This window comes from Micromys minutus (assembly GCF_963924665.1).
Source record: "Micromys minutus genome assembly, chromosome: 16".
NCBI classification, from domain to species: Eukaryota; Metazoa; Chordata; class Mammalia; order Rodentia; family Muridae; genus Micromys; species Micromys minutus.
This window is the reverse complement of record NC_137985.1, coordinates 37,984,737-38,006,903: the sequence shown is the minus strand read 5'-3', so window position 1 is coordinate 38,006,903 and position 22,167 is coordinate 37,984,737. Positions and strand designations below refer to the sequence as shown.

The window sequence follows — 22,167 nt, the reverse complement described above, 5'->3', positions numbered from 1 at the left end:
GCACCTTGGCCTGCTGTGCCATCTTGCCAGCTCCTTCCATACACTTTTGTACCCAAATTGTTATGTTACATGTCCTTTGTTAAAAACATCTAGAATGGGGCTAGAAAGATAGCTCAGTGGTTAAGAGCACTGTCTGCTCTTCTAGAGGACTAGGTTCAATTCCCAACAACCCCATAGCGGCTCACACTCATGTGTGTGATGGGATTCGATGCCCTGGTCTTGTGTGTCTGAGGACAGAGACAATGTACTCACATATATAAAACAAATCTCTTTTAGAGAATCTAGAATGGTTTCAGGTTTCCTGGCTGGAGATCAGCTGACACTATTCCAAAATATTTCCTGAATCTGTCCCCCCCTTCTACCCAACTTAAGCGGCACCTCCAAACACTGTCACAGCCATGCTGCCTGGAACCACATTCTTGCCTGTGCTTCTCCTGGCTTTTTAAAAATTTATTAATTTTATGTCAGTACACTGTAGCTGTTTTCAGACACACCAGAAGAGGGCATCTTGACCTCTTCTTGATCACAACCATTTCAGATGGTTGTGAGCCACGATATGGTTGCTGGGAATTGAACTCAGGACCTTTGGAAGAGCAGTTAGTACTCCTAACCTCTGAGCCATCTCTCCAGCCCTGGCCTGTGCTTCTCAATAACCAATAGTAAGTTAGGAGTTCCCACAACCTGCTCCTCAGATTTTAACATATAGCAGAACTCAGAGAAACACTTTTCCCAATTTCTCATCAGTGATGTTCAGAGGATGCAGGTGAGGAGGTAGACAGTGGGCATGGTGGCTCAGGCCTGTAATCCCGGCATCCAGGAGACAAAGGAGGATAATGAGCTCATGCTAACCCGAGCTTCACAGTGAACCGTAGGCCACTCTGGGCTGTACAAAGAACTAGTCTAAAATAAACTAATAAGATTATTTTAAAATGCACAAAGATGTCCAAGATGCATGCCACCTTTGGGAACCTCTCTGCATCTGACTGTCTCTGAGCCCTGACCTCTAAGTTTCCATGGAGACATCACACAAAGGGAACAGGTGAAACCTGGACCACTATGCTGGTGTGTGACTGGGCAAAAATGGTTCAATGTAATGCTGTGGATTGGATGGGATGCCCAGTGAGGTCTGGAAACTACTCAGTATTGCTTCCTTGTTACTAAGGGGCAAGCCCCCATCTAGATGAGGATCTTGGTCTACTATCCAAGTAGGTCAAATGATTTAAGAATAAGCTGGGTTTGGCTGAATATGCCTGAAGGCCTAGTGCATGGGAGGGAAAGGTGGAGGCACAAAGATCAGGTCTTTAAAAGCAGCCTGCACAGACAGTTCAAAGCCAAGCTGGGCTACGTGAGATGCTGTCTCACAACACCAACAAAAGTAAAATTAAACAATGTAAGACTGTAAGAGCAGATGTCCATGATTGCCTTGGGGAAGAGATTCAGGGTTGTGGGCTGCTTGGGGAGAAAGGGAGGTGAAAGGAGGGCAGAAGTTCAGAGATAGAAGGACATGATTGGCAGAGGCAGGCCTGGTGTGAGGTCCTAACTGATCCTACTCACTCTAGAAATCATCAGGGCAATTGGAGAGTAATGAGCCAGGACCATGGGTAAGAACCAATATGTATTCCATCATAACCTGACAGAGCAGTCTATGTGTCTTTGGAAGCTCCTCCCCCAACCTGAGGCTCTCAGAGTTCCAGTTCTTCCAACTGAGATGCCAACTCAGTGCAGATACATCCTTCCTCGGGAAAGGCAGTGGAGGTGTAACCCAGGGCAGCAGAACTCACGTTGCCAGAGCCCAGCTGTGGATCAGGGACACAGTAAGCTGCCAACAGAGACCATGTCTTCATCTGACTTTGAAGCACAGCCCCAGGAGGAGGCTCAGATGAAAGTCAGTGTCTCCGCATCCCCAGCCTGGGAGGCAGAGTTGGGTGGAGGGGTGAATGCTTTCTTGCCTTCGGCAAGAGCTTTAAAATGCTGCAAGAAAGGAGAGAACATGTTTGCAATAAGCTGGCTACTGCATTTTAACAAGGACGACCACTTTAAAACCCCTTTAAGCTAAACTGAGCATGGTGACACAGGCCTGTCACCCCAGCAGTTGAGAGGCTGAGGCAGGAGGATCACTGAATCCAAAGCTAGCCTGGGCTATACCATGAGTTCCAGGTCAACCTGGGCCAGAGTGAAACATGTCTCAAAACAAAACAACCATTTACTTTTTCTCCTAGGTCTGCTTCCAAACTCATACATACATTAGCTCTACCTTTGAAAGAGACAACCATGTGCCCATTTCCTTCAAAACAAAGCTTTGTTCTATTTCCTTCCTGCTCGAATTCATGAAGCTGCTGCTTTGTGGGCGTGGATCTTCACTGAGCACCACCTTCTCTCACTTCCCAACTTGAGCCTTCTCTGCTGCTCACTTAATCATGGGAGGGTAAAAGTGCCCAGATAAGAACAACCACAGCAGGGCCCTGAACAGCTTCTGTTGTCTTACCTGGGAGTTTTTGAATTCTGAGTAGAGGGAGAAGAGCAGGTGGAGGGACTGGATCCGGCTCTTGTAGAAAGGAATATCCAGGATAGCTGCAACACACAAGCAGGGATGGGAACCAACTCGATCTGGCACCGGGGCCCTTCTGTTTAGAATGCCAGTCCCCTCCCAAGTGGCACATGTTATTTTGGGGTTTAATACTCAGTTCCAATGCCACCCTAGAGGCTGTAAACAGCACAGCTGGCTTCCAGTGAAGACTGTGAACCAAGACACTACTGTGCAGGGATCAGGAAGCACTTCCAAAGGCCTAAAACACAGCTGCCAGATTCAGGGAGGTTGGAGAAGCTTACCACAGATCATGTCAATGTACTCAGCCAGGCTGCAATCGATCTCGACAGTGGGCAGACTCACCTGGTGGAAACAAAGGATGGCCCACAGTGGAAAGGCTCAATATAGGCCCTTGAATCCCAGCATTCAGGAGATAGAACTCATAGATAGATCTCTATGAGTTCCAGGATAGCCTAGTCTACGTAGTAAGTTTCAGACCATCTGTGACTCCATTCAGAGACTGTCACAAAGGGACTGGAAAGATGGCTCAACCATTAAAAATATATACTGCTACCAGTGGGTAAAAATTCTGCCTTGCAAGCCTTAGAGCCTGAGTTCAATACCCAGAGGTGGAAGGAGACCAACTCCACAAAGTTTCCTTTGACCTCCACATGTACACAATAGCATGTCTACACTCACCTCACAATTCCAATTAATACAGTGAAAATGGCCACACTACTGGACACAGTATACAGATGCAATGCAATCCCCATCACAATCCCCATCAAAATTCCACTAACATTCTTCACACAACCAGGGCAGACATTACTAAAATTCATATGGGAATACAAAGACAGATGGTCCAAGTAGTCAAGGTAATCAATGCTAGACAGAAAAACCACAGTCGGGGCTGGAGAGATGGCTCAGCGGTTAAGAGCACTGACTGCTCTTCCAGAGGTCCTGAGTTCAATTCCCAGCAACCACATGGTGGCTCACAACCATCTGTAATGAGACCCGATGCCCTCTTCTGGTGTGTCTGAAGACAGCTACAGTGTGCTCATATAAATAACAAATAAATACATCTTTATTTAAAAAAAAAGAAAGAAAGAAAGAAAAGAAAAGAAAAACCACAGTCAGAGGTGTCTCATTACCTTACCTCAAACTATACTACAGAGCCACAGTGACAAAGCTACCACAGTTACTACACAAGACAGTGTGGACCAAAAGGCACAGGAAGTGCACACTGGAACCTGTGCCATAACTAGTGCTGGCAAAACGAAATCCACTTGTGACATTAGGGCCATACTTCTCACTCTGCATAAAAATCAACCCAAAACAATCTCCTCCATAGCTGAGGAAAGCAAAGAAAAACTACTTTGCTTCTTTCTCACACAAATCACTGGCATATGCTAGGAATCAGTATGGAGGCTTCTCAAAAACCTAAAACTAGAATGTAGGTACATGACGCAGCTCTACCCTTCTGGGCACACACACAAAGGATGCCTGCCTGCTACAGAGACTCATCCATGTCTATTGATGCTCTATTCACAAGGGCAGGAAATGGCTTTGGTCTATATGTCCATCAACAGACGAATGGATGAGAATGGACACCTGTAGACAACAGGATTTCACTTAGCCATAAAGATGAAATTAAATTCACACAAAAACAGAAAGACAGATGAAATATGATCACCCACATGTGGTCTCTTCCTTTTAATATTTTTATATATGTATTTATGTGGGATAAGTGTCAGAAGAGGCTAAGAAATGAGAAAGGGGCCCTTAAGAAGGGAAAATGAGGGCTTAAGGGAGAGTGAAAAAATGCCAATACCCATGATATGAAAGTGGAAGGGAGTTCACTGGAGCATAAACTACAAACAGGCAATGAGAGAGGCCTTGGGAAAGGGTCAGCAGGTAAGTATATGTGAACATGTCATAATGAAAGCTGTTAGATTGCATGGTACTGAAAAAAAAAAGGAAAATTCTAGTTTTGCTTGGGTGTGGTGGCTCATCCTGTAATCCCAGCACTCAGGAGGCCGAAGCAGGAGGATTGCCAGGGGTTGGAGGCCAACCTGGGCTATATAATCAGTTCCAGTTTAGGATACTCAGTGAGAGCCTGTCTCTGAAACAAAAACAAGCAATGCTCTCAACATTTCTCTCTCACTTCAGGACAGAGTGTAGCTCAGCTGGTAAAGCACCTGCCTGATATGCAGGAAGCCCTTGGATTGATCTCCAAGAAACAGATGGGTTGTTAGAAAGACAGACAGGCAGACAAATATATATATATATATATATAGATAGATAGATAGATAGATAGATAGATAGATAGATAGATAGATAGATATAGATAGATAGATAGATAGATATAGATAGATGAATGGATAGATAAAACTTAAATATCTTGGCAATTAAAACTGGGACATCAATTCCTTAAAGGAACACAAACATCACCTCTAGACAAAGTAGCATCTATAGCAATAACACAGGTGTACATGTTTGTCAAACATGGCTGCTCAATACAATGTCCTGGTAGCATTACTGAAATATAGGAAACTGGAAACTACCCAAAATGCTCATCGTAGATCACTGTCACCTACACACAAATTAAAGGATGGTATACAACCCATTTATAAAAATGGATAAACAAGACATAGAACAAGATGGATGAATCTCCCATCACATAGAGAAGAGGACACAGAGTGTACTTAGAGGGCAGATACTCTGACTAGCTCAGTGGTAGAGCACTTGCCTATCATGTGTGAGGTCCTAGGTTCAATCTCCACTACTGGTGATGGGCAGGGGGGCAGAGCTGTCTAGATTTAGAGAAAATATAAAAACAGGACAATGGTGACTTTGGAAGGGGAGAGGAGAAAGTTCCTGGAAGGCTGGCAGTGTGCTGTTTACCAACCTAATGTGCTGGTAACATAAGGATGTTCAGTTGGCAAAGTGACCAAGCTTTCTGATAAGCATATTTCTATCACGGGTTCCAGTTCCATTAAAAAGTCAGAGTGAAAACCTAGGAAGAGAGGAGCACTAGGCCCTGAATGGATGCCATATTACTCCAACTCCTTCCCCCTCACCTTTCCCAGGAGCTCTTCAAACTCCGGGGACCACTCCTGCATCAGAGTGTCAATGTCGGGCATGGGCCTAAAAGTGGAGAAGAAGTATGAAGTGTGATCACTGAGCAATGACATTAGCCACCTCTAAACCAGGTCCTTAACTGGGCACAGCGGGGTTTTGGGAGAATCTGGCCTGGAAAACCAAATTTACCAGGGCATGGTTAGAATTAGCCAGCTCCGTAACCACAGCAGAGGACTCTCATGTTTGCATCACCGTCAGCCAGCAGCCGCCAGCTTCCCATGACGGTGTAAATGGACATTTTTTAAGGACCTCAGGTTGATCCAGTTTACCCCCAGATTTTGACCTTTCCTCAGGAGCAAAGGGTCACAAATGGTGACACTTACTATAAACTACAGTGGTGAACACGTCTCTGCCAAGACTACATAGTGACCTGCAGTTATTGTCACCTGGTGTAGTGTACAGTCGCAGGGGGCTTGGAACGGTGTAGCTCAGAGATGCTCTCAATCCAGGTGTCAATGGCTTTGGGATTCTTCTCTGCATCCTCCAGGCTCTTTACTTTCATATGTTGCTACAGGAATGAGGAGAACAATGATGAAAAACATTACACTAAAATCCAAATCCACCCACAGTAACTGTTGGTTGTTTGGGTTTGTGTGTGTGTTATTGTTTTATGTCAGGTTGACGCAAGCTGATGTCATCTGGGAAGAGGGAGCTGCAGCTGAGGAACTACCTCCCTTAATCTACCCTGCGGGTAAGTTTGTGGGGTATTTTCTTGTTAGATGATTGACAGCCCATAGGACACCGTGGGCTATGCCACCCTTAAGCAGGTGGTCTTGAGTGAATAAGAAAGCAGGATGGGGCTGGAGAGATGGCTCAGTGGTTAAGAGCACTGACTGTTCTTCCAGAGGTCCTGAGTTCAAATCCCAGCAACCACATGGTGGCTCACAACCATTTGTAATGAGATCTGATGCTCTCTTCTGGTGTGTCTGAAGACAGCTACAGTGTACTTATATGTAATAAATAAATCTTAAAAAGAGAGAAAGAAAGAACAGGCTGAGTAAGACAGAAAGAAAAGGCAGTAAGCAGCATTCTTCCATGGTTCTGCTTCAGTTCCTGACTTGATGTTCTTCATGGACTGTGACATGGGATGTGTAAGTCAAGCAAACCCTTTCCTCCCCAAGTTGTTTTTGGTCGTGATGTTTAGCATGGCAACAGAAAACATACTAGGACAGTAATTTAAAACAATGAACTGGAAAGGTGCTGTTTGCTGGGCTTTCCCGGCACTTCAAAGGCAGAGGTGGGTAGATTTCAGTAAGTCTAAGGTTACCCTGGTATATAGTGAGTTCTAGGCAAGCCAGGGCTACACAGACAAACTTTATCTCAAAAAAGCCAGGAAAAAAAAAAAAAAAAAAAAGAAGGGGGAAGGAGGGAAGGAAGAAAGGGAGCTGTTAACTGGGCATAGTGATGTACACCTGCCACCTACAATCCCAGCACTTGGGAAGTAGAGACAGGAAGCTCAAGCTTTAAGGTTAACCTGGGCTACCTGAAATCTTGTCTCAGAAAGAAAACATAAAAAACGTGGTGTAGCCATGGGAAGGATGCAGGGCAGCAGGGAGGGCTGGCCACAGTGAAATGCCATTTCATAGCTGTTCTAGATGCCCAGAATTTAAAAGGCCAATCACAAGCATAAGTAAGGATTTAGAGAAGATTACATTCTCATTCATTGCTGGTGGAACTGCTACCAATTCAAAAAATATTTTGGCAGTTCTTCAAAGTGCTGACCAGAGTAACTAACTGGCAATGTGATCCTCCCCTCCACGTACACCCAAGAGAAATACACATATGCCACACTGACTTAGACTTGAATGTTCTAGTGACATTGTTAACAAAAGTGGGAACAACTGATGGGGCCAGACGCACTGTGGTTTATACAGAAATAGAGTAGTCCTTAGTCACAGGGAGGGATGAGGTTGCTGCAGTTTAAAAGGAGAGGACGCCATCTAGAAGGCTTCTTTCTGGAGCGAGGAAACTTTGTATGTTGTGATGAAAGGCTGGAGTTCAGCTCAGTGCTGGGGCATCTAGCTAGCATGGAAAAGTAAGCTTTGACCCTGACTACCATACTAACTGTAGGGAAAAGGTAAGATACACCTCCATGAATGTACTGAAAGCCACTGAACTGTCTCATTTAAAAGGGTGACTTGGGCATGGAGAGATGGCTTAGAGGTTAAGAGCACTGGCTGCTCTTTTAGAGGACCCAGTTTCAGTTCCTAGCACCAAAATGGCAGCTTGCTTTTAGCTCCTATGGGGGCTGCATCCACATGAAACACGGACATGCATGCAAGCAAATACACCTACATACATAATCTTAAAAAAAAGTGTGTATGTGACTCTCACAGTATGTAAACTGTATCTCAATAAAGCCGTCAGTAAAATCCCCTTTAACAGGCAGTAACCAACTGAACACAACAGTGCAGCCTCTGACCTAGGCCCTGCTTTAGACCAGCAGCTCACCGTAATGTTATGCTGCTTGGAATTCTCAGTTAACCACAGCGAGAGCACAGTAGGGTCTGACTGCTTTGTAGATGGTTCATCTAACACCAAGAGGCCAAGGTGGTCAGGCTTCCCGTCAGGACGCGGCACCTGGGTGAGAGAAAGGTTACGATCACTGAGCGGAAATGGGAGAGCCATGGCGTCTGTTTCCTGTAAGCTGCTGGAAATTATTTCCAGTAAGTATCTAACATCAAAAAGCATGCGTGACTATTATACTAGACTAAGTCCTATTGAGAATGAACTCACATGATGTGTGGCACACATATGTGGGGCTAAATTCATGGTTGGTTAGGAGACAAACACAGAACACTGTGTCACATAACACAGCGAGTGGAATCTGGAGGCGGCGGCCAGGTTAAGAACTGTAATGCAACGAGTACGACTAAGGCAGCCAATGCTCATCAGAGAAATAAAAGGAACCTTTAGAATAGAGGAGCTGGGACAAACCCCGGGGGGCTCATTTTTAGGATGCACCATCTGTACCTTTAAAAATGCATCGATATCCCCAACAGCTGGGATAAAATCAGGAATGAAAGGTTTCAGTTTGTGGTCCAGATCAATCAACTGAGGTGTGTACCTGCAAGGGATGGTTGAGGAAAGATGGAAGCAGTCAGAAAATGTCACTTGACTGAGCTAAAAAGCCTCAAAGGAGCTTGGTGTTGCTTCAAACTAGAGTGCAAAGGCTTGCGCACGGCGGGTGTACAGACGACTACCACACTTACCGGCTGATGTACTCGAAGAGTTCCTTGATCTCAGCTGAGACTGGCAGATGCTCATAGTCTGCAGGATCATAGGCCCTGGGGAAGGAGACATGCAGGTCAGAGTGGCCCTCGGGGAGTACAGGCAGCAGGCCTGGCCAGCCCATGTGTGATATGACCAATAGAGACATGACCTCAAGCCCATCTTCTGTCCCTGCTACATCCTACGTTCTTAGTGGCCTACAAGGCAGCTTTGACATTGTTTATAGTTAGCTTCAATGATCTCTTATACTAAAGGAGAAAGCTGCAGGAAACCATACATTTTTAAAAAATGTGTACCGGTGTTTAACCTACAAGTATGATTCTGCATCACATTTGTACCTCGTACCCCAGGAAGCCTGAAGAGTGTGTCAGATACCCTGGGATTAGAGTTATAGACAATTGTAAGCAGCCATATGGGTGCTGGGAATTGAACCCAGGTCTTCTGTAAGAGCAGCCAATGCTCTTAACTGCTGAACCGTCTCTCCAGGTCCCACAACTTTTAAAAATCTTTGAGTATGTATGCCTGCACATGTGATGAATGAATGTGATGTATGCACATGTGTGTATAAGTGCACATGCCAGTGCATGCACATGGAGGTGAGAGGAAGACACAGTGTATGAGAATATGTATGTGTACACAGGTCAGATACAACTTGAGGAAACTGGTTCTCTCCTTCCACCATATGGGTTCCAAGGAATGAACTCATGTCCTCAGGCATGGAGGCAGGTGCCGTTAGCCTCTAGGCCATCTGACCCAAGCCCCGGATATTTTTGAGACAGGGTCTTATTCAGCTCATGCTGGCCACAGACTTGTAATACTCTGGTTTCAGCCTCCTGAGTACTGGGATTACAGGTCTGTGTCACCATGTCCACCCCACTGAATATATTTTATAGCTTTTAAAAAAGATTTATTTTTATATGTATGTTTGAGTGCATGGGTGCAATCCTAATCACATAAATACATCCCGAGGCCTCACATGTCCAGGCAAGTACTCAATCACTGAGCTATATCCCCAGTGTAGACGGATGGTCTTCAGAATACATATTGATTATAACCTGCAGGGGTGAATCAGAACACACTGTGACAACGGAGCTGGAACAGAGTAAGATGGGGTTCTGTTGTGTTGTTGTTTTCTTAGTGTCACCCAAGAACCCTGCATCGATGTGAGGCCCTGACGCTCTTCTCTAAAGGACCTCAGCCTAAAATGGAACTGCTTGTGTGCACGCAGTTTGCCCTACTAGATAGAAATGCATTGGCATGTGCACAAGTACTTCTTCTTTCCCATGAAGGGCAGGAGCAATGTTCTAGGTTTTAGGTTAACCCAGTGTTTGCTGAGCCACAAATGTTTCAGATAGTTTAAATGACATCACAGGACAGACGGGGCAGTGGAGTCAGAAAAAGAAAAAAAAAAAAGAAAACTCATAGTGCTGGACTCCTGAGATAGGAGGAAAATCCTCAGTAGAGGGCATCAAAGGATGCTGCAATCTATTCCCAGACATGTCCCTTCCACTGCCATCCTGAAGGACGTCCCTGGGCACAGGGTCCTCCCTACCCTTCCAGAGGTGCTCCATGCTCCTCGTCGTCATCATCGTCATCAGAGTCAGTCTCAGAGGAGTCATCATCGTCATCGTCCTCATTCTCACTGAAGCCCTGCTGAGGTGTCAGCTGTGACGGCTTCTTCTTCTCCTGGGCAGGGAAGGGGAGGGGAAGTGGTTATATAAAGACAAATTCAGTTCCTATGCCTGACTCTGCACTGCTCTTACAGTGCCCAGAGATGGCTCAGTGGTTAAGAGCACTGACTGCTCTTCCAGAGGTTCTGAGTTCAATTCCCAGCAACTACATGGAGGTTTACAACCATCTGTAATGGGATCCGACGCCCTCTTCTGGTGTGTCTGAAGACAGCTACAGTGTAGCTCTTATACATAAAATAAATAAATCTTTTTAAAAAAATCAAACAAAAACAAAAAGTAAATGCAGGCCTGGCAATGGTGGTACATCCCAGCACTTGGGAGGCACAAAGCAGGCCAATCTCTCTGAGTTGGAGGCCAACCTGGTCTACAGAGTGAGTTCCGGGATAGCCAAGAACCTGTCTGGAAAAACCAACCAAAGCCACAATCAAAAAAAACAAAACAAAAAAAACAAAACAAAAAAAAAAAACAAATGCAAACAAAGATCTGTTTCTGAGGACTGGCATAAATAAAGCCCTGGGTTTAATTCCAACTTCCACATAAACTCGTAGCCCATACTTGTCATCCCTGGACTCTGAAGGTGGAGGTAGGAAGATTAGGAATTTAAAGCCAGTCTTAGTGACATGAACTCCCCTGACCCCCTGTCAAAGACCTGGTTTTAGACACATTTTCCTCTAATAATAGCTAAAAGTATATTGTGACTTCTAATATCTATACTATTTCTAACTACACAAATGTTTCATTTATTTAGTATACTTTATTGAAATAACTGATAAGGACTTAACCTTGGTCACATAGGAAGCCGCTTTTTTATTATATTTGTATTTATTTATGTGAAGAGAGTATGCACATGCCAGTGTATGTATAGAAGTCAGAAAACAATGTGCTGCAATTCTCCCTCCAGGATGTGAGTTATAAAGATCAAGTTTAGGCATCAAACTTGGTGGTGAACCATCTCGTCAGTACAGACAGTTTTGGCAACAAGCAACTTTTAAGAATATAGACTGTCAGGCTGACATGGTGGCACATAACTTTAATCTTAGCACTCAGGAGGCAGAGGCAGATGGAATAGATTTCTTTAAGTAAGTTTGAGGCCATTCTAGTCTACATAGTGAGTTTCAGGACTGCCAGTGTTTTATAGAGACCCGTCTCAAAAACAAAAATATTAGCTGTTGAGTTAGGCGGTGGTGTTGCAAACCTTTAATCCCAACAGAGGCAGTGAATCTCTGTGAGTTCAAGGCCAACTTGGTCCACAAAGTGAGACAGCCAGGGTTATTATACAGAGAAATACTGGTTTGAAAAACTATACACACATACAAAAAAGAAAAAAAAAGACATTGGTGTCATAAAAATATTGGCATCACCTCAAGTGTTGGGAATAAAAGCATGCCTGGGCTGATAGTTCTAAAAACTTGCTTAGTAGATGACTTTCCAAGACTGCTTATCAGAAATACAAGTTCCAAGATAGGACCTTTGAGACTCTGGGAGGGAATCCATATCGTTACGCTTTACTATTTTATTGTATGTGTACGGGTGTTTTGCCTGCATGTGTGTCAATGCACAGCTTTGGTGCCTGGTGCCCAGAGACCAGAGACAGCATTAGATTCCCTGGAAGTGGGGTTATGGTGTGAGCTGCCATTTGTGGGCTGGGAATTGAACCTAGGTCCTCTAGAAGAGCAATCACTGCTCTTAGCCACTGAGAAACAGCTCTAGCCCAAGGGATCTTATTTTTAAGAGCAAACATGCTAGTTGATTTTCTTATAATCAATAAAGTAAACCACTGTCCCATTTTAGATGAAGCTCCGCACTAAAAGCCAGCTGTGATGATTGTGTCAGGAATGGGCTCACCAATAAACGTGAAATTCTAGGTTTGATGGCTAGCATGTGACAGGAACAACAATGGCAGGCCTTATTCCTGATGAAGCCTGTATCTCAAGACTCTACTCTTGATTTTCCTACAGAAACTCAAAGGTCCTCAGACACTAGAGGTGAGTGTCCTGCAGACTCGGCGACATCTCACACTGACCACACCAGAACCCAAACCTTAAAGGAAGCGCTGTTCCCAGGCACACACCTTGTTGTCTTCCTCGTATTCATCACTGCTGTTATCGGCCATCGCCTTGTTGGGAAGAGTGGCAGAAAAAGGAGGGCCTTGGAGGAAGAATTTTTTCATTAGTAAATATGTAAATTATTGTTTTAAAAAAACAACAAAAAGTTTACATTTTTTATTTAATTTATGTATTTATTTTTAGTTTTCCTTTTTCTTTCTTTCTTCCCCCTCCCTCCCCCCAGTTTGTTAAGACAGGGTTTCTCTATGTATTCTTGGCTATCTTGTAATTCACTTTGTAGTCCAGGCTGGCCTCGAACTCATAGAGACACACATGTAGAGGAGATCTTTTGTGCAATGTGTAGAAACATTTGCCTGTCAATTTTTAATTTTTAAGCCTTGGCCAATGAACTGAGGCAAGATTAGAAGGTGAGACATCTGGCAGAGATAGAGAAATTCTGGGAAAATAGGAGCAAAAGATTTTACCCCAGAAACAAAAGGCAGCCGTATGAAACTGAGGACCAAGTAACCAGCCACGTGTATGACTTAGAATAAAATCAATGGGTAATTAAGAGATGAGCTAGTCGGGGAGCAGAGCCAACACTATTGCCCAAGCATTTATTCATGTATTAAGTCTCAAAGTTGTTATTTCTGGGAACAAAGTGGATGAGGTTACAGACGGTTTTTAACACACACACACACACACACACACACACACACACACACACACAAAGCTGGGTGTGTTGGCATGTTTTAGTCCTAGCATTAGGAGGCAAAGACAGATGGACCTGTGAACTCCAAGACTAGGGTTACATGGTAAGACCCTGTCTCAAAACTAAAATAAAACATTAGGGGAAAGCGAGGATACTGAATTCTAGACAAAGCTGCACCAATTCAAGAAGTTGTTATAAACATTCCTCTGCGTAAGCACTGGACTACATACTACACTCACTGACTAGCTGCAAATGTCTGGACAGAGATGGAACTGAACCAGGATAAAGTGCTGTGTGTGAATAGAGTGACAGCTCATGGGCTAATGGGAGGAAGACTTGGGGTCAACTTTATCAGCTATACGAGGTGACTTACCCTCTCTGAACGTATTTTCTCCTCTAAATCGGGTCAGGGACAGGACTAAGTGACAAGACTACATAGAAGGGGGCTAGCTAGCAGCTAGCTGTGGATTTGAATCTGAATCAGGACATAAGAGCAAAAAGAATGTGTAGGAATTATAACATTCTGAAATCAAAAGTATAACCAGATGTTAGATTAGCCAGCATGACAACATTAGATACAAACTAAATATATTAAATTACACAGCTGAAAACAAGTCCACAGCTGACAAGAGCATCAATTTGTTAAGTCCCTGGACATGGTAGCTCACGGCACTCAGGAAATCACCTCAAATCCAAGGCCAGCCTGAGTTACATGGTGAGTTCCAGGTTAGTCTAGGCTCCACAGAATAAAACCCTATTTTCAAATATAAAACCCTACTGTGTTGGAGTAAAATAACCCCAGCGCTTGGTATTTCTCAGCTCACCTCCACAGCACATACACTAACATCTGGAATGATGCAGAGATATGCACAGCCTGTGCAAGGACGGCATGGAGCACCATGAAGCATTCCGTACTTTTAGAAAATAAAATACGTATTCAGAAGCACTAAAAATGAGAATCCAGACAGACACCTCACAGCACCAGACACAGCAGCACTGTTCACAGTTGCCAGAGGCAAAAACACCACCAGTGTCTAGTAGATGAGAGATTTAAAAATACTGTGAATCCATGCAACAGACTCTATTGTTATTCAGCCACAAAATTGAAAAATTATGCTACATGCTATAGCATAAGCAAACCTTGAAACGTATATGTGACATGATCCCGCCACAAAGGGACATCGTGCTTTTACCTAGGAAATGCCACTAGCAGGCAAATTCATAGGAGAAAGTAGTGGGGGGATTCTGAGGCAGGGTCTCACTCTATAGCCCTGGCTGTCCTAGAACTTACTATGTAGATAAAGTTGGCTTCAAATTCATTGAGATCCACTTGCCTCTGCCCCCCAGGTGCTGGGATTAAAGTCATGTACCGCCCGCCATGCTTGGCAGTTGTTACTGTTTAATGATGAGGACGTTCTAGTAGTGTTTTAAATGAGAACAGCCCCCAGAGGCACATGCTTGAATGTTTTTACCCGGCTGTGGAGGACAGCGTGTGAAAGCAATGGCTGAGAGGCAGCTGGAGTGTGCGGTTCCAGCTCTGTCGCCCATGGAACGAGATGTGTGGGTGCCAGCCTTGGTACCGAACCACCTAGAGGACCGTGTGGGACCTGGTGTCCAGATCCACAGTGAAGCAGTTCCCTCGGAGTGAGAGCTCCCTCAGAGTGAGAGGCGGGACCGGTAGCAACAGAACCATTTTTCATTTTTACTGCAACAGTCCCCAACTCAGCACTGAAATCTAGTGCATGAGCAAGCCTTAATGATACTTCTGTAATCTATGTTGTATCTGTGTCATGTCTCTCTATTCATGCCACAGTCCAAACCATTACCATCACAACCCAGCCACTGCCACAGTATTTCCACTCACTGTCACCTGTGTACTCTCCAATAAATTCTACATGTGACAGCAATAGCCTCTGGAGTTCTGCATTCTGCTTGATATGCCTCTCGCCTCCCTTCTGATCAGACCATAACACACTCCCCTCTCACCACACACTGGTCTTTTCTCTTGAATCTTCCCTGGCCGCAAATGAATTCCCGCCCACCACCTTTATGTTCCATAGCAGTAAACCATTTGCCTCCATCACGGTACACATGACATTTGTCATAATGACTATTTATTTACCAGCCATATTTCTTCTAAGATTACAAGTGTTGGGATGGCAGGGATGTGTCTTTTGTTTGCCACTGTATTACCCAGTGCTAACATGGCACAAAGCAAGCATTCTAAAATGGTAGGTAAGCTGGGAGTACCGGCGTATGCCTCTATTCGCAGCAATGGGGAGGCAGAGGCAGGCAGATCTCTGAGTTGGAGACCAGCTTTGTGAATTATAATAATCAAAAAACAAAACACAGATTTTTTTGTGAACCTGTGCCAGAATCTATACAGAGCAGTAACATGAAGTTAACAGTGACAGGGGTTAAGTTTGCACTCAAAAAAGATCCCAAAATCTGATGAACTGATTTCTCCCTCAACTAGTAAGAAAACAAAACTAGAGGCAAGTTAATGCAGGAGATTAACACTTGCTGATATAATCTAAGAGCTTGCTCAATACCACCTAAATCCTATTTGCACCACTGTATTGAAAACCACTTCTCTTTTTGCCTTTCATCTTCTCTTACCTTGATGTCCTGGGACTGGAGTGCTAATACTGGCAACCTCTTCCGAGTCGTTAATCTCTAGACGCTCATCGTAGGTCTGGTTCTCAACGATTTTGGTCTAAGCAAAAGGAGATAGGATTACATAGTTCCTACCATGGGATATACATCCAGCACTCCTCGCAGAGATGCATTCAGCCCCCACCCCACCCCATACACACACCCAAGCTTTCCCCAAAGGAAAGTTTTCTGACCGAAGAGCAAGCAGATAATCAGCTTCAACTCTTATTTTGCCAGCATTGGCTGAGTCCTGGGAGAACTGCGGAGGAAAATGATATCCAATCTTTTCCAGCAACAACGCAAAAGCTACACATAAGATGCAGTCAAGGGAAGCAGAGCATAAGCCGACTGAGGCTGTCTCAAGTTAGGTCAGTTTTCCCACAGCTTGTTGTCAGGGGGTGGAGGGTATAGGGATGGGATCGAGCTATTGACGTTCTACAGTATGGACAGAGTTCAGCCTGTGGGTCATGTCTGACGGAGAAGGGGAAGGATGGTCCTGAGAGAAGGCAAATTCCAGTCTCAGCCCCATCCACTCTAATCCCCAAAGCATCACCTCTACTTCTACCCGTTTTGAAGATAGAATCCCACTGGGTTCTCGGAAAGTCAAGGATCCAGGGTAGTTGGTGGGGCGCGGAGAGCGCTTGTGGGAGCACCAATTACCTGTAGCCCCTCTGGATCCGTTTCCTCTATTTGGAAAGAACCCCAGCCTAGGACTGGGGTCTCACTCTCAGGCCCGGCCACTTCAAGTATCCCTAAGTGCAGTAAGCCGCCTGACGTCAGTCGTTAGGCAAAAAGATAAGTAAATAAAACAAAACAAAGCGAGGGCCAGAAAGAATAATCGCGAGACGTGCGGCGGCGCCACCCCGCCTTCCCCGGCTCAGGCGGGTGGTGGCGGAAGCAGAGATGCGGTGCTGGGATAGAGCGGCCCGGCACACTAGGCGGTCAAGCCGCCTGCTTGTCTATGGTTTTAGTAACTGAGCGGTTGTGACATCTAGTGGTCAAAGGTGGGAGGCCAGGCTAGTGGATTTCATTTCTCCAACTGGAAACTGTCATCTCAGAGACGAGGCTCATTTGGCACACAGCTTCTCCTAGACAGGCCTAATCACAAATTAGACACTCTTCAGGGAAAAGTCCAAGCATGTTTAAAAGTCCTTTTATAGCATCTCTATGACACGATAGCCCTTTTCTTCACGGTGTCCTATGTCACAAGAACACACCTTTTCTTCCTTCATCTGAGATTAGGATTTAACTGTGTCCTATGGTTTTTGCTTGCTAAAGAAAACTATGCGCTGGGCAAGTCGGTGCGTAACTGTAATCCTAGCGCTTTGGAGGTGGAGGCAGGAGGATTAGAAGGTCTAGATCCAGCCTCAGTCAGTAACTTTGTAAATTTTAGGCCGGCCCGGGCTACTTGGGTCCAGTTTCAAAACAAAACAAAACAACAACAACAAAAAACTTATAAAAAATAAAAATAAAACCACATTATTCCATGTAGAAAAGCATATATGACACGTGTGCACGTGCAGGCCAGAGGGCAGCTTTAAGGAGTCTGTGAAACCTCTTCCCAATATCAGCAGATTGCATAAATATTACTTTGAAAATCCTCACTGGAAGCCAGGCATGGTGCGCAGGTCTATAATCTCAACTCTTGCAAGGGTGGAAGCAGGAGAATCCAGGGTACAAGACCAGTCTGGGTTACGTGAGACCCTCTTTCCCAAAAAGTAGAAAAGGATCAAGTAGTAACATTAGACACAGCCTCTGGATTAAAGATCACAGTAAGGGCTGATGAGATGGCTTGGCTTGGCAGGTAAAGGGTACTTGCTATCAGAAGGCACAGAATGACCTGACAAAGCAATTGTGATGGCTTGATGGATAACACTGACTGCTTTTCCAGAGGACCCAGGTTCTAGTCCCAGCACCTCCAGACCCAGTAAGATCTAAATGCCTTCTTCTGGCTCCAAAGGCCGAGAGAGACACATGCATATATGCAGGCCAAACACCCATACTCATAAAATAGTTTTTAACATAATACAGCAATAACAAGAAGCTCTCAGTGGTGAGGGTGAGGAGGCATGCCTCTGTGGAAGAGCAGTTACATAGTATGCACAGGGCTCTGGACTGAGTACTGATAAAACACAGAATAGCTGAATACTCATTGGACAAATCAAGGAATAAGTGATGAAGGAAAATGTAATGAATAAATAAATAAAGCTACAGGTGTAATTACTTTTAGAAATCAAGGTTAGAGAAATGTACATGAGTCATCGAAATTCACCCCAAAAGCTGCCTTAAAAAGAAACATGGTGCAGCCAGGCATTGTGGCATATGCCTTTAATCCCAGCACTGAGGAGGGAGAGGCAGATGGATTTCTGAGTTCTAGGCCAATCTCATCCACGATGGGAGTTCCAGGAAAGCCATGGTTATACACATGTCTGGCGTCCCAACCCCTCACCCCCTCAAAAAAGAAAAGAAAAAAAAAAAAAAAAACCCAGAAAAATAGAAAAGTGTTCAGACCTGCAATACCAACTCAAAAGAAAAATGAGAGACTAAGACATACTTCTTTAAGAAAGAAAAATGACACCTAAAAATTGCACAGATTTGTGGGCATTTTGTGTTGTTTCTACAAAGTATTCAAATCCTAGTATTTCTAGATCCTCAACCTTTTTTCCCCCTCTGCTGCATGTATGTCTTCAGGCCAGAAGAGGGCATCAGATCCCCTGGTTGTGAGCCCTCGATGTAGTTGCTGGTAATTGAACTCAGCCAGTGCTCTTAACCACTGAGCCATCTCTCCCGCCCCTTAGCTCTTTTTCTTACTTGATACAAGGGCTCATGATGCACCTACGGTGAGCCTACAACTCACTATAAGGACTTGGCCTCAAACTCCTGATTTTGCCTCTAAAGTGCTGCTGTTCCACGTGTGCCACCAACAGTTCCCATTATGTTGTAGGAAAAAAAAAAATCAATGTTCTTCCTTCCAGATTTTTAAAAATAAATATATACTAAACTATATTATGTTTTTAATAGTCAACTTTTCTATGCAACAGAACACCAGAACATAATTCTTCCTTTTCTTAATTTTATTCTTATTTTATGTACATTGATGTTCTGCTTGCATATACATCTACATGAGCATGTCAGATCCCCTGGAACAGGAGTTATAGACAGATGTGAACTGCCATGTGGATGTTGAAAACTAAACCTAGGTTCTCTGGCAGAGCAGCCAATGCTCTTAATTACTGAGTTGTCTCTCCAACCCCTCCTCCTCCTCCTTCTTCTCTTCCTCCTCCTCCTTCTTCCTCAAGATTTATTTTATTGGGGCTGGAGAGATGGCTCAGTGGTTAAAAGCACTGACTGCTCTTCCAGAGGTCCTGAGTTCAATTCCCAGCAACCACATTGTGGCTCACAACCATCTATAATGAGATCTGATGCCCTCTTCTGGTGTGTCTGAAGACAGCTACAATATACTCATGTAAATAAAATAAATCTTTTTTTTAAAAGGATTTATTTATTTATTATATATAAATACACTGCAGCTGTCTTCAGACACACCAGAAGAGGGCATCAGATCCCATTATAGATGGTTGTGAGCCACAATGTGGTTGCTGGGAATTGAACTCAGGGCCTCTTAACTACTGAGCCATCTCTCCAGCCCCCACTCCCACCCCACCCTCCCCACCCACATTCTTTCTTAATTTTTAAAAATTTTTACTTTTAATTTCTGTTAGTGTTTTTCTAATTCTTAAGATAATATTGGGGCTGGAGAGATGGCTCAGCCTTTAAGAGTCTGCTTTTCTAGAGGACCTGAGTTCAATTCCAAGCAACCACATAGTGGCTCACAATCATCTGTAACAGGATCTGATGTTCTCTTCTGGTGTGTCTGAAGACAGTAATACTGTACTTACATACATAAAATAAATACGTCTTTAAAAATATTTACTTTTATATGTATGGGTGTTTTACTTGCATGTGTGTTTATATACCATCTACAAGCCTGGTACTCTCAGAGTCAAGAAGAGGGTGTCAGATTCTGTGGAAATGGAATTACAGATGTTTGTGAGCTGCCGTGTGGGTGCTAGAAATTGAATCCTAGTCCTCTGGAACAGCAGAAAGTCCTCATAAATTGCCGAGTCTATCTCTCCATCCCAGACTTTGAACTTTTGAGTCTCCTGCCTCTACTTCTCAAGTGCTGAGATCAAATCAAAAGTGTGCGTTACCATAGTGGGCTTCTGTTTGACTCTTCCCCCCACAGGTATGTGGTGCATGCCTTTACTCTCAGCACTTGGGAGACAGAGACACGTGGATTTGAGTTCAATGCCAGCCTGGTTTAAACAGCAAGTTTCAAGACAGCTAGGATCACACAGAATAACCCTTTCCGGGAACACCTTTTTTTCTTTTTTAATGTACAGAATGCTCTTCAGTTTCATTCAAGCCCCTGCAGATGACTCACCTCAATGCTTTGTTGGTATGTATATTGTATTTTCTTTATCCACTCATCATTTGGTGGACACAGGTTGATCCCACTTGGGGGCCACTAACTAGCACACACCTCTTTTGCTTCTTCAAGTTAAAAATGGAATTGCTTCTAATCTTAACATTAAGGATGCAAAGGCAAGCAGATCTCTCTGAGTTCAAGGCCAGCCTCATCTACATAGTGAGTTCTAGATCAGCCAGGTATATGAAATAAAACTGTCTCAAAAATATGTTTTTAGTGTAATTGTATTTTTTTTTGTTTTATTTCTGTGATGCTATGTCCATAGCAGCAAGAATATATTGTTGAGCAATCACTGTAGTGGAACACTTAGCTTATATAGTCTAATTTATTCTATATTATCTAACTTCATAAATTTATGAAGTATATGCTACCACCAGTTTAAAGAGTCACAACTGAGACTTACAGACATGCAGTGACTTAATTAATGACTCAGGCCTAAGTACTGAAAAGGAGTTAAGCACAATTCAATCTTACTACTGGTTTGTTTTAAAATTTTATGTATGTGAGTCCACTGTAGCTGGACTTCAGACACATCAGAAGAGGGCATCAAATCCCATTACAGATGGTTGTGAGTGACCATGTGGTTGCTGGGATTTGAACTCAGGACTTCTGGAAGAACAGTCAGTGCTCTTAACCACTGAGCCTTCTCTCCAGCTCCAGTTTGTTTTAACTTATGTTGTACAGCCTCTAAGGCTCACTTTACTAAGGATACTTGTGAACGTTCATTTTCTTTTCTTTCTTTTTTGAGGCAGGGGAAAACCAAACCTGCAAGATTGCTGTCCTGCAAGAGCAATATAGGTTTCTAACAGCTGAACCATCTCTCGGGACCCTAAAACAAAGCAAAAACCCCATCCTTTTGAAGTACTGTTCAGGACTGGAGAGGTGGCTCAGCAGGTAAGAGTATCTGTTGCTTTTTCAGAGGACCTCAGCTTGATTCCCAGCACCCATATCAGGCAGTGCCTGCATTCATAGGCACATACCTGAACACACACACAGGATTTAAAAATGAATTAATTATATATTTAAGATAAAGTATACAGTCCAGTGACTTTTAGGATATTTACCTCTGGGTAATTCTGTAACACTCACACTCCGAACATAAGCTTCTCAGGCACTACTTACATGCTTTCTATTATCACTGATATCTATGGTTTGGACATCGCACACAAATAGTGGCCTTTGCATCTGGCTTTTTCCCACCTGTTTTCAAGGTTAATCTATGTTATAGTATATGTCAGTATTTTATTCCTCTTTTATTTTATTTTATTTTTTACTATTATTGCTTTGTTTTTCAAGACAGGGATTCTCTGAGTAGCTTTGGCTCTCCCGGACTAGCTCTGTAGATCAGGCTGGCTTCGAATTTACAGAAATCGGCTTGCCTCTGGCTCCCGAGTGCTGGTGTGTGCTGAGCTGGACAATTTTTTATCTTCCTCCACAGCCTCCTACTTACCTGGGATTACAGGTGAGGGGGGGACCGTGTCGGCTTTATTACGGAGTTCTAGAGGTTACGTATTTTGGATACTCGTTCCTCATGCTCATAGATTATTTTATATATTCCACTGAGTGGTTTTATGAACTTTAAGAAGCACCAAATAAACGCAGGTGAAGGGAAAGAGAGAACAAAGTGACTATGTGCCACAATACCACCCAATCTCCCTGCAAACCCAGGGCTAACG

General features: G+C 43.9%; 1 protein-coding gene across 1 annotated transcript; it reads right to left on the bottom strand.

Moving 5' to 3' along the window:
- Positions 1-1,598: 1,598 nt before the first annotated feature.
- IFT46 (intraflagellar transport 46) lies at positions 1,599-16,873 on the bottom strand. Its single transcript, XM_080930019.1, has 12 exons — positions 16,663-16,873; positions 15,967-16,063; positions 12,662-12,738; positions 10,452-10,585; positions 8,881-8,955; positions 8,642-8,735; positions 8,120-8,248; positions 6,055-6,176; positions 5,608-5,674; positions 2,830-2,890; positions 2,486-2,571; positions 1,599-1,971 (listed from the first exon to the last, which is right to left on the bottom strand). Exons 3-12 carry the CDS (start codon positions 12,701-12,703, stop codon positions 1,876-1,878), a joined length of 906 nt encoding a protein of 301 aa, XP_080786145.1. The 5' UTR covers positions 12,704-12,738; positions 15,967-16,063; positions 16,663-16,873; the 3' UTR covers positions 1,599-1,875.
- Positions 16,874-22,167: the final 5,294 nt, after the last annotated feature.